Source organism: Narcine bancroftii, chromosome 5 (genome assembly GCF_036971445.1).
Source record: "Narcine bancroftii isolate sNarBan1 chromosome 5, sNarBan1.hap1, whole genome shotgun sequence".
Classification (NCBI taxonomy): domain Eukaryota; kingdom Metazoa; phylum Chordata; class Chondrichthyes; order Torpediniformes; family Narcinidae; genus Narcine; species Narcine bancroftii.
In genome coordinates this window covers 224,486,341-224,500,599 of record NC_091473.1, presented here as the reverse complement: position 1 = coordinate 224,500,599, position 14,259 = coordinate 224,486,341, and the positions used below count along the sequence as shown (strand labels likewise).

Here is a 14,259-nt window from a genome sequence, read left to right as displayed (position 1 = left end):
CTGCTAGCCTTGGTCAGTAGGTTAACTGGCCACTAATTTGCCCCAATTATGTAAGACAATGGCAGAATATGAGGGTAGTTGATGGGAATAAGGAGGTTTAGGATAGATAGATGTAGATAGTTGTATGGACTCAGCAGGCCAAACAGCCTATCCTCATGCTGTAGGACCTAAAATTCTATGAATTATGGAATTCTCTCTTAATATTACATAATTCCCTGAAAGTGGTGTCACAGGTGGACAGGGTTATAAAGAAAGCTTTTGGCATTTTGGCCTTCAGAAATCAAAGTCTTGAGTAAGGAGTTAGGATGCTATGGTGAGGTTGTATAAAATATTGGGGAGGCCAAATTTGGAATATAGTGTGCGGTCCTGATCACCGAACTATTGGAAGGATATCAGTAAGATTGAAAGAGTGCAGAGAAGATTTACTAGGATGTTGCTGATTCTTCAGGACTTGAGTTACAGAGAAAGATTAAACAGGCTTGGACTCTATTCCTTGGCACATAGGAGAATTAGGGGAGATTTGATAGAGGTTTACAAAATCATGAGGGGTATAGACAGAGTAAGTTCTTTCCACTTAGCTTAGGAGAAATAAATATGAGAGGTCATGGTTTTAGGGTGAAAGGTTAGGAGGAACATTAGGAGAACTTTTTCACTCAGAGAGTAGTGGGAGTGTGTAACGAGCTGCCATCTGATATGGTATATGTGGGCTCAATAGTAAGTTTTAAAAATAAATTGGATAGATACATGGATGGAAGAGGTTTGGAGGGTTATGTACTGGGTGCAGGTCAGTGGAACTAGCGGAATAATGATTTAGAACAGTGTAGAAGGATCAGATAGTCTGTTTTCAGTTCTATTAGAACCATAGAACATGACAGTACAATGTTAGCAGCTTCACAACACTGGTTCAAGAGCACTGTTTCCTCGGCCCATTTTCAAGGGCAATTTAAGAAATTACTGCATTATCCTTAGGACTATTACTGGTCCTCTGTGTTCTTTTCACATCTCAGATAAGTGCTGGGCAGTGTGATAATTGGTCACTAAATTGTCCCAAGTCCATAAGCAATAGAATCCGAATAGGAGAGGGAGAGTTGATTGGAATTTGGGGTAATAAAATGGGATGAGTGTAAATGGGTGATTGATGGACAGAAAGCTGAAGGACCTGTCAGTTCCCGGTGCTGTACGACACTGAGGCATTTTCTAAACCAGCCATTCCAAATTCCTGGGGCAACAGCACATTTCATGGGTCACAAGCTGAAATCTTACATGCTTTTTATGTTTTTTTTTTAAATAAAGTCTCACTCCTACAAACCTGGCTGAATGATGCCCCAGCAACAACCTCAATCTCACTAAAATAAAGATGATTATTGACTTCAGGAAGGGAAAACCAGAGATCTATTGGGGGAAATCAGTGGTGGAGAGGGTGAGCAAATTTAAGTCCTTGGGAGTCACGATCTCAGATCTTTCCTGGACCCAACACGCTAATGGCATTGTGAAGAAAGCCTGTCAGCACCTCGACTTCCTCAGAAGTTTGTAGAGGTTTAGTATGACATTGAAAACCCTGGAAAATTTCTTTGGATGTGTGGTGGAAAGTGTGCTGAGTGGATACATCATAGTCTGGTGTGCAACACCAATATCACTGAATTTAAAGCACTGCAAAAGGTGGTGGACAAGGCCCAGCACATCACAGGAAAAACACTCCCCACCATCAAGAACATATACATTGAACGCTGTCGTCAGAGAGTAGCAGCAATCATCAAGGATCCACACCACCCAGCACATGCTCTGTTCTAGCTGCTACCATCAGGAAAGAGGTATAGGTGCCACAAGTCTCGCACCACCAGGTTCAGGAACAGCTGCTACCCCTCCACCATCAGACTCCTCAATGACAAACTCAATCACAGACTACCAATAAGTGCCTCGCCCACAAGAAAGAGAATCTCAGGATTGTTTGTGATGTTGTTTCTGTACTTTGACAATGAATCTGAAATCAGAAGTGGGAGAGAAGTACGGAAGAAACCAACTAAACTAGACTGTTTTACAGGGAAGGGAATCCCATAAACTCCCAAAGGGGCCAGAGCCAAAAGAAGGTTGAGAATGGTGGTTCTAAACAAACTGAGCAAAGTTTAGAAACTTGCTGTTGAATTTTAAATGTACAATAGAAACAAAATGTATTCCAAAATTAAACTTCAAAAGTGACTGTGAGAGAGCCCAATACAAAATCTTTTTGTAACAGTAAAGCAAACTTCCAAAGGAACTGAGCAGATCAAGCAGCATTTGTGGTGGGAAAGAGTAGTCAATGTTTCTAGATGAGACCGTGCATTGGGACTGAGGGTCTAAAGCAGAAGTAGCCTAAAGAGGAGAAGTGGAAGGGGTGAGGATGGAACTGGCAAGTGAGAGGTAGATCCAGGTGTAGACCATTGGTGGGCAGATGGAGGCAGGTGGGGGGGGGGGGGGAAAGGGTGGAGATGGTAAACCCTTCTCTATCAGCACTGGTACACATACTCTAAGCACAGAAGCACTACACCTGCTGGGTGTGAAATGACAGAACTGTTCTGAAACATAACGGCCAAAGATTGGGCAACCCATGCACCAACTCTGGCCCGAGGCAGGAATTGGGGAAAGGGTGGCATGGGCTATAAAGATCATGAGGTTCCTCTGTTCATGTCTTTGGTTCATGAACTGCAAGGACCAGACTTAGCTCATATTGATGCATTTCCTCTAGTTCCATAAGATGCCCGGACAGATTTGGTGATAAATTCAGTCTCCCTGCTGGTAGCCGTCCTGTCTCTGAAGTAGTCTTTCATGTGCCACTCCTCCGATGCAAGTATAAATTGAAAATTCATGGGTAATATTGAATGGCTGCTGCACTGTCAGAGATTTTGGACAAGGATTGAAAAGAGGACCTAACGTTGTTTCAAAGGAGAGCAGCCCCCTTCAAACAGAAAAGGCCATAAAAAGATTATTTTGATCCTGATGACAAGTTTTGGCGTAATCCACTAATATGTTCCCCACAGTGATAGCAGCTCAATTTGGTGTGCTGCAGTTTGTAAAGGGTTTCAAGACATCCTGAATTTGGGAATGATGCAATGCAAAGGAACCTTTATTCAACAATGAACTTGCTGAGAGTCAAGAGAAAGAGGCGAACAGTTGCCATTGGAACCTGATTCAAGGACACCCCATCTCAGAAGATGGAAGCCAAAGGGCCCCATTGACTGCTACACAATTGTTGTCAGTGAACCTTCAGGGCAAACAGTAAAAACACAAAGCTGGAGAAACTCAACGTTTCCGACTTGAGCCCTTCATCAAGGTATGAGCATTTTCCACACCTTGATGAACGACTCAATCCCTAAACGTTGGCTCTGTATCTTTATCTTTGTTCCATAAAGGACACTGTTTGACCTGCCGAGTTTCTCCAGCGTTGTGTTTTTACTTCAATTGCGATGTCTGCAAATTTCATTGTTTTACTTCAGGGCAAACAATCGGAGGCAAGAAAAAAAATGTACTCCCCGTGCCAGGTACAATCTTGAACAAGTTTATCTTTTCAGCCTCGGGAAGTTTCTGAAGATCCCAATCTCTGTCAACTCCAGATGTCCCAAGACAAAGCAATAGTTGTCCAACACAACGTCTTACGCCACCAACAAACTTTAATGAGTTTCGACAACAGAATCCCAACAAAAGTTGCACAAATAGGTGTAACGGTTTGAGCAAACACACGGTGAACCCTTGCACCGAATGCAAAGCATCACGAACGAGCTCAGCCCGTTGTATTTGTCGACCTGCCCGCAGAGAAAACTGGAACTGGCTGGCTGACCTCCCCACCCGTTGCCCAGGGAATGTCAACAAACGTCGCCTTGTCGGATTAGCCTCTGAGCCCGAAGGGTCTCATGTCCAGTTCACCGTGCCAGCCTGCAACTACGTTCATGCTGTGTGATAAATCCGCGACTTTGAGTGATCGGACTCACTCGAGGAAGGAGTGACCGGCGGGGAGGGGGAGGCGAGTCTCCAGTCCGATCCAGGCAGGGGCACAGCGCTGAACAAAACCAAAACATCTGCGGAAGCTTTCAAGAAGAAAGCGGTCAGAGTGGGTTGCCAGTCCCAGGAGGTTGTCAAGCAAACCAAGGACGACCTGCACTGCCAATGGCCGGAGTGTGTCGGGGAGCGCCTTCACTGCTGGGTAACTTGGATGTGGTTTGGCCCTCCCCGAGGCTGAGCGGTTGAACGAGACCCTGCGACTGAAAGTGGCGGCACTGAGAATAAAGTGGAAGGGGTCGGGTGATCGCTCCAAGCACCAGCGGCAGGTGAAGTTACTCTCCAAGCAGTGAAACACTAGGTTTAATGAAAATGCCCTTGATTGTGGACGACCACATAGAATCACTGAAGGCGACCACCAAATGAGGTAAGGGGGGTGGGGGGAGCACATTTCCAATACGCTTGGAGAATTCCGTGTTATCCTCGGTTACAGCTTCATGTTCAACTTTGATACATTTGGCGTAAGGTTGTGGCCAATGGAAAACAGAGACGAATGAAGTTCCAATGCACCGAAACACGCGGACCACCTGAGGGGCAAAAACCTCCAAGAATCACCTCTGACAAATTCGAGACCGACTTTCAACGGGTATATTCTGTTGAAGGGGGCGCCTTTAGCACGGGTCGAGCGAAAAGGAACGCTTGGTTAAACTAAAGCAAAGCAGGGTTTTTTTGCCCAGCTGAGAACGCAGCGCGCGTTACCTTCAGCACCCCCCGGTCCAGACTGGGGGTCAGATCCTCCGCACCCCGCTCCAGCTCCGCAATGCTGCCGTCCTTCGCCTCCTGGCCAGTGGTCATCTTGCAGCGAGACGGAGTCGCAGTCGACGTGCGGCTCTCCTCCACCAGACAGCGTTGGTTCCCCCTCTCTCGGCTCTCCCGCCGCTTCTTTGATTGTTCCCTTCACGCCAGCGCGCTGAAACTTTAATCTCAGCAGCGCTCTCTCTCCCACCCCCAGCGCTTCACCCAGTCGCCCCTCCTCTTCGCTCTCTCTCTCTCTTTCCTTCTCTGCCTGGATGCTCTGTTTCTCTCACTTGTCCCCTCCTCTCTCTCTCTCCGCTGCGTCCCGAAAGATATGGAGCCAGCAGAATCCCAGTGTTCCTCGCGCGACTGAAAGCTGTCTATCCCCGTCACGGGTGCCGAGTTCAGCCCGGGAGAGCTCCCGAAGAGGGCGGAGTTTCGAACTGGTCCATGGAGAAGTAACGAGGCAGAAGTTCCCCCCGGGGGGGGAGACGGAAGGGGGACAGAGCCGAAAGAGGAGAAAGGAGGCGTTTCGGTGGGCACCCGAGGAATGGGAGATGGATGCAGGGGAAGGAGCCAGGGAGCACTCGCCCGGCACGGCCCCCAGAAGAGGAGCGACGGGGCTGCTGGGGGAGGAGGGGCGAGGGGATGAAACAGTTACACTTCAAGCCGAACGTCCCGAGAGCGGATCGGGCGGGGTGCGCACATGCACGTGTGTTTGCGCCGGGGGGGGTTAGTGTGCGTGTAAGAGTGTGTGCGTGTAAGAGTGTGTGCCCGTAAGAGTGTGTGTGCGGATGTGCGTGTGAGAGAATGTGTGTGGATCTGCGTGTAAGAGTGTGTGTGTTGGTGTGCATGTGTTAGTGTATGTGTGTGAGTACGCATTAGTGTGTGTGTGTATACGCGCGTGTTAGTGTGTGTGTTAATGTGCATTTAAGAGTGTGTGTTGATGTGCGTGTAAGAGTGTGTGTTGATGTGCGTGTGAGAGTGTGTTGATGTGCGTGAGAGTGTGTATTGATGTGCATGTGAGAGTGTGTGTGTTGGTGTGCATGTGTTAGCGTGTGTGTAAGTGTGTGAGTACGCATTAGTGTGTGTATACACGCGTGTTAGTGTGTGTGTGCGTGCGTGTGTTTTGGAGCAGGGTTTGAAGTCGAAGGATCAAATAAGAGGACCAAAACAAGCCCATGGAATAAACTGGGGTGGGAGTAGTTATTGGTGGGGGGGTTAATGCAGAGCAGGAATGCAAGTGAATCATACTGAAGAAGGACGGAAACTAGAGATAGCAAGTGGAGACAGGAAACAGTAGGGAGATAGAGGGAGGACGACGGGAATATAAAAGCCTGAGAACATTTATACATTGAATGATAATTCTGCATTGGGGAAATATTCTAGATCGTGTTTGATGAAATAGGCGTGTGGTCCAGTGGTTCTCAACCTTTTTCTTTCCACTCACATACCACTTTAGTAATCCCTGTGCCACTGGTGCTCTGTGATCAGTAAGGGATTGCTTAAGGTGGTGTGTGAGTGGAAAGGGAAAGTTGAGAATCACTGCTCTAGACCCAATTGTTACTGAAATATTTTACTTGAGAAAGATTGTCATTGGCCTATTTCCTTTAGAGTTATGAAATCAGGCACATAACGAGTCAATGAGGTACGATTAAAGCTTTTTCTTTCCACTCACGTAGCACCTTAAGCAATCCCTTACTAATCACAGAGCACCTTTGGCATAGGGATTACTTAAAGTGGTTCGTGAGTGGAAAGAAATGGGTTGAAAACCACTGGAAGAGCATGGTGGTGGGATACATTTGATTTTTATGGAGGTTAAACTGCACAACAATTGTTTGGGCGGCAGTATGAGTTGAGAAGAGAAGTTGAGCAGTGTTGTGCAGGGGTTGTGGAGATAGACTGGTGTGGTATTGGTAGTGAATGAATTGTTGATTGTCATGTACAGAAGTGCAATGTACAGATGCATTGAATGTCTTGCTTGTTACAGCTTCCCAGGTATATAAAACACATAAACAGCAAGTTAAATATAATTAACACATGAAAGAGATAAAAGGACAATAAATATAAAAAGAAGACAAAAAGTCAATAAATATTCACAGCTGGCTGCTGGAGCAGATGTGCTGCATCAGCAGTGCCGACAGATTGTTGGTAGTCATGCTTTGTTAGGGTTATTAAAGAGCTTTGATCAATTTTGAATAAAACCCATTGTTAAACTTAGATTCAAGCTTCTACACTTTTTGCCTAAAGGTAGTAGTGAGAAGAGAACAGAGCCACCTTGTTGAGGGTCTTCTATGATGTTGGCTGACGTCTTGAGACAGAGCCACATGGACATGTCTTCATTGGATGGGAGATCAATGCCCCAGATGGATTATTCTGCTGCCTTCTTTATTCCTTGGCAATTGAGGTTCCAAACCTCGGCGCAATGTCCACATACTTTCCTCAGTACACCTGCAGAAGTTTGATCAGTATTTGACGCCATGCTAAATCTCCTTAGAAAGTCGAGGTGTGGTGTGCCTTCTTCACAGTTGCCTCCATTCCTAGACCCCCCATTCTCTGATGTGGTGCACTCCCAGGAGCTACCAACACTCTGCACCTCCATCCTGTCAGTGACCATATGCAGGCAGATGGGATTAGATTAATTCAGAATTAAGTCACAACATTTATTGTTTTGTGGAAACTTCATAGTGAAAAAGTATATAAACCACATTACAACATGAAATATTTTAAAAATCATTATTACCATCAGCACAAATATGTTCTATGCTACACTTTTCTGTGTTAAAATGTATAATTTTGCTCATGTTGAATTTTAAATGCATTTTTCATTGCTGGAAATAGAATATGAAGTTACCAACTCAAAGTTAAAGGAAAAAAAAATTCTGTATAGCAATGTGTTTCCATTGATTTCATCCAGACATTCTCATATACTGTATCTTCGATATGCTAAGGGCCCAGAGGACCTCAAAACTCAGCTGCAATAGAAATTCACCAAGACAAATGGTTACTTAAACAAACGTTACTTTTAATTATCTTTAAACATGAAAACAGAATCAAACTTTAACTTATTTCTATTAATTTAATCTAACTTACCCCTCTTCCAATTCTAAGTGCACTTGTATGTAATGTGTGTGTAAGTTCAGAAAAGTTCTTTGATTCACAGTCCAATTTCATTTCTCACTCCTCTTAAGTTCACTGGTTGCAGGCAATTCTTAAACTGCACAGAATTTAACATTTATGAATTTCACCAGGCTTTGGTGCTTGAAAGGTAAATGGTTACAGCTGAGGAAGGTTCTTGTTGGTTTTTAGAGAGAGATATGTTGCTTGTTGGACACACACAAACTGATTCCTTCCAATCAGCCACTTCAGTGTCTTGCCGAAGAAACTTGCCCCATCAGGGTTTTCCAGATGATAACCTCTTTTTTTCAGGTCACCACAGAGTTCTTTTTGGTTTCATTTATTTCAAGTGAAACATTATGCAGCCAGTCCTCTCTTCTTGTATGGACCACAAGGACTTTGACCAGGCTGAGGCACAACCCATCTTCAAAATAGGGTTTTTCCACAAGCTTGCCAGCTTGTCATGTTCCAGTCCCAGCTGCTGCTACTGGACTGTAGAACTGAATTCTCTCTCTCTCTCTCTCTCTCTCTCTCTCTCTCTCTCTCTCTCTCTCTCTCTCTCTGAGAAAACCACGACCCTCTTAAAATGGCCAGCTGCACTCAGACAGACTGCAGCTCTGGACCTAATCTTCTCAGTTTGTTCATCTGTTGCTTTCCAAAGCAATAATCCATTACTCCACAGCATGTCCAATTAACACTTACATGTGAAGCCCTTATAGACATTCTTCAAAGTTTTTGCAAAGGCACCAAGAGCCTGAATTGACTGGCTTGAGCAGAGCTCTAGCACTTTAAATGAGATCTGTTTTGAAGTGTTTGTATGTAACCTGCACTAAAAAACCTGCCACAATTTATCTCCTTTAAAACATATCTATATAAAATATAACATAATCTGTCACACATCGGTCAAAGAATATGACTCGACTTGTGTTTTATATGTTAACTGTTGATCCTCTTCATGTGCTCCAGACTGTACATTCTTAATTCCTAGTACCAACTCTTTTAGATGACACATCAGAGTGGAATGAAGCAGCTAACATGGCATCAGGAAGGGACTTTCATGGGTCACAACTCACAAAAGCTGAAAACCTGACAGACAATAGCATTATCAAAGTGGTCTGGGTAGTATTCACTGAGTTGGTCATTCTGCTACAGGGAGTAGAGATACATCAGCCACCACTGAGATCATCGAAATATGAACATGACCAACAGGGTCATTGGTGAGATTGGGCCGCACAGTTAGTACCATGGTTAGCACAATGCTCTTACAGTACCAGCGACCTAGGTTCAAACTTGGCACAGTCTGTAAGGAGTTTGTACATCCTCCCCGAGTCTGTGTGGGTTTCATCCATGCGCTCCTGTTTCCTCCCACCCTCCAAAGACAGATGGGATTGTAGGTTAATCAGAGTATTTGGGGGGGGGGGGGGCACAAGATTCAGACTACCAGGTTCACGAATAGTTACACTGAAACCTCGTTAGAACACGATTCGGTAATCCGCGGAATCACTTATAGCACGGGTGTCTGTGAACCCCAAACTTTGCAAATAAGTTGATTAAAATTCAGAATCCCAATATTAAAAGAATGTGCTTGCTTTCTTTCATTGAAATTGTTAGTTATAGATAGCAGATTGTTTGAAAACTGGTAATATTTGGGTTTTATTATCCGTGGGCACTCTGACATATATGTATTCATTCCACGACACGCCTGGAGCACGGTATGAAATCTTGGACACCAACTACCACATTCTAATGAGGTTTTACTGTACCACCCCTCCCCTCCAGACATCTAAACAACAAACAAACTCAACCAGAGACTCAGTTAAGAGACTCTAACCCTCCAAAAGGGTTTTCTCGTGTTTTGTCTAAGCTTAGAAAAAATTAGATTTGATTCAATGGTGAAATTTGAAGATACGTGGTGATCTTTTATGTCTTTTTTCATATGTTGTAATGTTTCTAATGTGATTCGATGTATTTACTCTTCCTGATGAGATATAGTCTTTGCTTTTTATTGATTTACGGTTGGATCCAAAAACATCAAAATATATGTAACCCTCAGGTTAAGATGCTCAGATGTGTTTTGTTAGTTTTTTTTTCTTTTTTTTAATTAAATTAGGTTAGGTGGGTTTTTTAATATAATACTTTTGATGTTTTTTTTAAATGTTCACCATTGCAGTGGAGGGGGTAACCAAGATTATGCAGTTTGATGTTTTATCGTAATATAAATACCGTATATTTTGGTGTATAAGTCCACTAGCATATAAGTTGATGCCCCTCTTTTATATCTGGCGTAAAAGTCAACCCACATTTTCTGGCAGCCTGAGTTGCCCCATTGACTGGTGTATAAGTTGACCCACAAAGCTCACGATGCCTGGGATGAGCCCTTGACTGGTGTATACGTCGACCCCCCCACATCGATCACATGGATTAATCTGCTGAGCATTGGCTGGAGGTGATTACTATCATGGAGGGTCCATCAACACAACATAGCACACGATGAAAATATGAAGTGAGCGTTTAGTTGAAAGCGATAGAAATGGACAAGAAAACCAACAAGTGGGTTGCTGCAAGAAAATTTGATGTGGATGAGAAGTTGGTAAGAGATTGGAGGATGAAGGAAGAGACTTTTAAAGGCAATGTTCTTTGAGAAAAGGAATCACTCGTTGGCCAGAGTTGAAAAATCACGATACAGAATGGGTACGTGAACAGAGGCAAGATTGCTACATAGTCACCCGAAATAAAATAAGAACATTTGTTCTGCAGTGGGCCAAGTCACATCCAGACCTCAGTGATGATTTTGAGGCTACAGTCGGCTGGAGCAATCATTTCATGAACATGAAAAATCTGATGTTATGCCAAAAAACAAAAATTGTACAGAAACTAACAAAAGATTTTGATCATAAACTTGTAAGTTTCCACCAGTTTATTATACGGAACCAGCAGAAACACCAGTTTGCATTGGCAAATATCAGAAACATGGACGAAACTCTCATGAATTTCGACATGATAGGCAATAGAACAGTGGAATGGACCGGTGTTAAAACTGAGCAAACCAGAAGCACAAACCACGAAAGGACCAGGTTTATCGTGGGGTTATCGTGCATGGCCAATGGGACAACGTTAAGACCCATAGTAATCTTCAAATGCAAAATTAAGCTGAAAATGAAATACCCTGCAAATATTTTTGTACATTTTCATGAAAAAAATGATGGATGGATGCAAATGGTGCAAAACTATGGATAGAGAATGTGTGGAACAGGCAGCCAAGCAGTCTATGCAAATAACAAGAGTTTGCTGGTCCGGGACAGGTTTTGTCGCCACTTAACTGAGAACACTAAAAGTAGATTAGTACTACATAATACTTACATGGCCGTTATCCTGGGTGGTTTGATGTCTGTATTGCAACCTCTCGATGTCTGCTTGAACAAGCCATTCAAAGACCATGTACACGAGGAATGGAAAACATGGATGTTGAGTGCAGTAAAGTTGTTTACTAAAGGTGGGGCAGGGCACGCTGCATCACCTGATGTGCTGTGTAACTTCATGCTCCAGGTATGGGACAAAGTTAAAGTAGAGACTGTGATAAAATCATTTAAAAATTGCAGTATCCCTAGTGCAATTGATGGACAGAAGATGATTTATTGTGGGACAGTGATGATGAAGCTGAAACCACCTCATCAGATACTGACTGGGTCCCATATGATGACTGTTTAAATAGTGAGAGTATGGATGTACTTGCCGCCATCTTTGCTTCAGACGATGATAGGGAGAGTGAATTGGAAGGATTCTAAAGGTGTTGTTGTTTTTTTCAGATATGGAAAGCAATTTTGAAGGGTGCTAATGGTGTTGTTTTTAATATCAATGAAAATCTGTCGCAGTCGGGGTCTTTTTTGTTTTTCAAGGGTTGACTTGTACAGCGGATCAGCGCGGATTGGATTTGAGCTGAATTTCACATCTCAAAAGTATATCCAGCATATGTCAACCCCCATTTTTGACAGGTTTTTTGGGGTTTAATGACTCCACTTATATGCCAAAATATATGGTATATATGTGATATTGTATTTTCAGCTTCATTCCCTTTTCATTTTATTGTATTCCTTATAAAAACCAATTTTAAAAATTAAAAGAGAAAAGAAAGAGACTCATTTAAGGACTCTTACTTGGCACATTATTAATTGTTGAATATTAATTTTCTGTATTGTTCAGTTTGTTTGCACTTCCTTCTAGTTTACATTTCTCTCTTTTGTATACGTATCTATTTTTTGATTTTACAAAGACTCGTGTCAATCCAATAAACAGAATTTTACACTCTCTTTCCACGAAATATGATTTACAGAGTCCTTATTTCCTCCTCCATACACCCTCCCTTCCCTATCCCTTAAATTATACAAATACCAAAATATAAAAATACAGACCTACAAAAACCACCTAAATACCAAGAAAGGCAAAGATCCTCCTCGAAGCTAGAGGACCTCGAATATTAAATAAAAGCGGGTAGGAACAAAAACACACATCATCTGCGTTGCATTCCCCATTTCATACTCTTAATCCTTTACCTGCTAGCGCAGATTGTTTCTTTTATTCGGGGCGTGGGGGGGGGGGGATGTAAATTATATTACCGTACCTATGTGCCTTAGGCAGGGTTGCTACACTTCAACAAATGTGTCATATCTCTTCTGTACATTGTAGGTAATTTTCTCCAAGGGAATGCTACACTGCATTTCCGTATTCCATTGTGCAATATTTAGCTGAGTGTTGGACTTCCACATGACCGCTGTACACTTCCTGGCGACCTTCACAAACTGAATTTGGTGTTTGTTCTATCTAAACTGTACTTCCCCAATGCCCCCTAGAAGGTACAATTCTGGATCCTGTGGAAAATCCACCTTTGTAATTTTTTCCAGCGCGTCTCCCAGGTCTTCCCAGAAGGATCTCATCCTTGAACACATTCAGGTGGAGTGGACAAAGGTTCCTACCTCCACACTGCACCTAAAGCATATTTCTGAAATTTCTGGTATTGACGTGTAATTTTATCATTATGAGGTATAACTGATGCAAGAAATTATATTGCACCAGCATGTGTCTGACATTAACAATTCCCATCAGGCTATTCAAAAACAAATTTTTCCACTATTCTTCATCAGTTGTTATGTCCAAGTCCAACTCCCATCTTTCCCTTGATCGATGCAGGCCTGGCTGCAGGCCTTCACTTTGGATAAATTCACCCACAATCCCTTTTCGAATTAGAGTCTCCATGTCACTACAGTCAGGCAGAGTCATTGTTGGTCCCAGTTTGTCCCTTAGGATGATCTTAATTGCAGAAAGCAGAAGAATGTTCTAGCCAATAACTCATATTTAGTCCTCAATTGCTCAAATTATATTAGCAATTGATAGTAGCAATCCTTGATACCCCGATCCTCTTCCGACACCAGGTGTCCAGGATCTTATTGTCCAGAGTCATAGATATTAAATCATTCTGGGTCAAGGGCATCCGTTTGTGATGATTTCAGCCTGGTGTTTATATAACCATATAACCATTTTTGGAGCAGAAACAGGCCATGTCGGCCTTTCAAGTCTGCACCGGTTCACTAGAACAACTCCACTAGTTCAATCCAATACATCGATTTATTCTTTGTCACATTTGGAACACGTTTTATTATGGGGTTATCTGAGTGTTTTTCAAAACTGATTTGGTGTCCCATTTGGATATAAATTCTCCTGCTATCTTTTCTCCTATTGAATGTAACCGATTTCTGCCCAAGAAGGGAGACCCCCTCCTTCAAAAACTCGCGCTGCCAGTTTCTCCCACTCTCCCACCCGACTTGCGCTGCTGTCTTTCTCCCCACTTGCCAGTTTTTGGAGCTTTCCGGATTTTAGATGTCCGAATAAAGGACTGTGTATCTGTAATACAATATCCATACTCAATTGATGTTTGACCCAGTCCAAATTTCTCCAGTGTCTTAAACAAATAATCCCACTCCAATCTATCGAAGGCCTTCTCCGCATCCAGGAATACGGCCACTCCCAGGTCTTCCCCTGACTGTGCCAGATGTATTATATTGATCAATCTGGCTACGTTATTTGCTGATTGCCATTTTTTGAACAAATCCCGCCTGATATGTATCTTTTCTTGAGTACAGTTTTTTTTCTTCTCCCTACCCAATGAGTAGAAATTCTGCTTGGCTTGCAAGAAAAGAATGTCAGGGTTGTATATGATGTTGTGTATGTACTCTGACAATAAATCTGAACTTTGCTGCTGTGTGTATTTTTATAGGAGAGCATGCATTGTCTACTCAAGGTAGTAAAATTAGAGTAACAGACAGATAAACCTATATGGAAGCTGTATTATGGTCAAAGGTTAACTCGTTCATCTTCTTTCGTTCC

At 43.0% G+C, this 14,259-nt stretch overlaps 1 protein-coding gene across 2 annotated transcripts in view; it reads right to left on the bottom strand.

Annotated features, from left to right (window-relative positions):
* Positions 1–5,360, bottom strand: part of LOC138764959 (peptidyl-prolyl cis-trans isomerase FKBP5-like) — a 97,196-nt gene extending 91,836 nt beyond the window's left edge. The window contains exon 1 of one of the 2 annotated variants that reach the window (XM_069941470.1): positions 4,729–5,360. In XM_069941470.1, the coding sequence (XP_069797571.1) occupies positions 4,729–4,824 (96 nt within the window). In that variant the 5' untranslated portion in view covers positions 4,825–5,360. The remainder of the gene's footprint in view (positions 1–4,728) is intronic. The other variant, XM_069941471.1, reaches the window with a different exon arrangement.
* Positions 5,361–14,259: the final 8,899 nt, after the last annotated feature.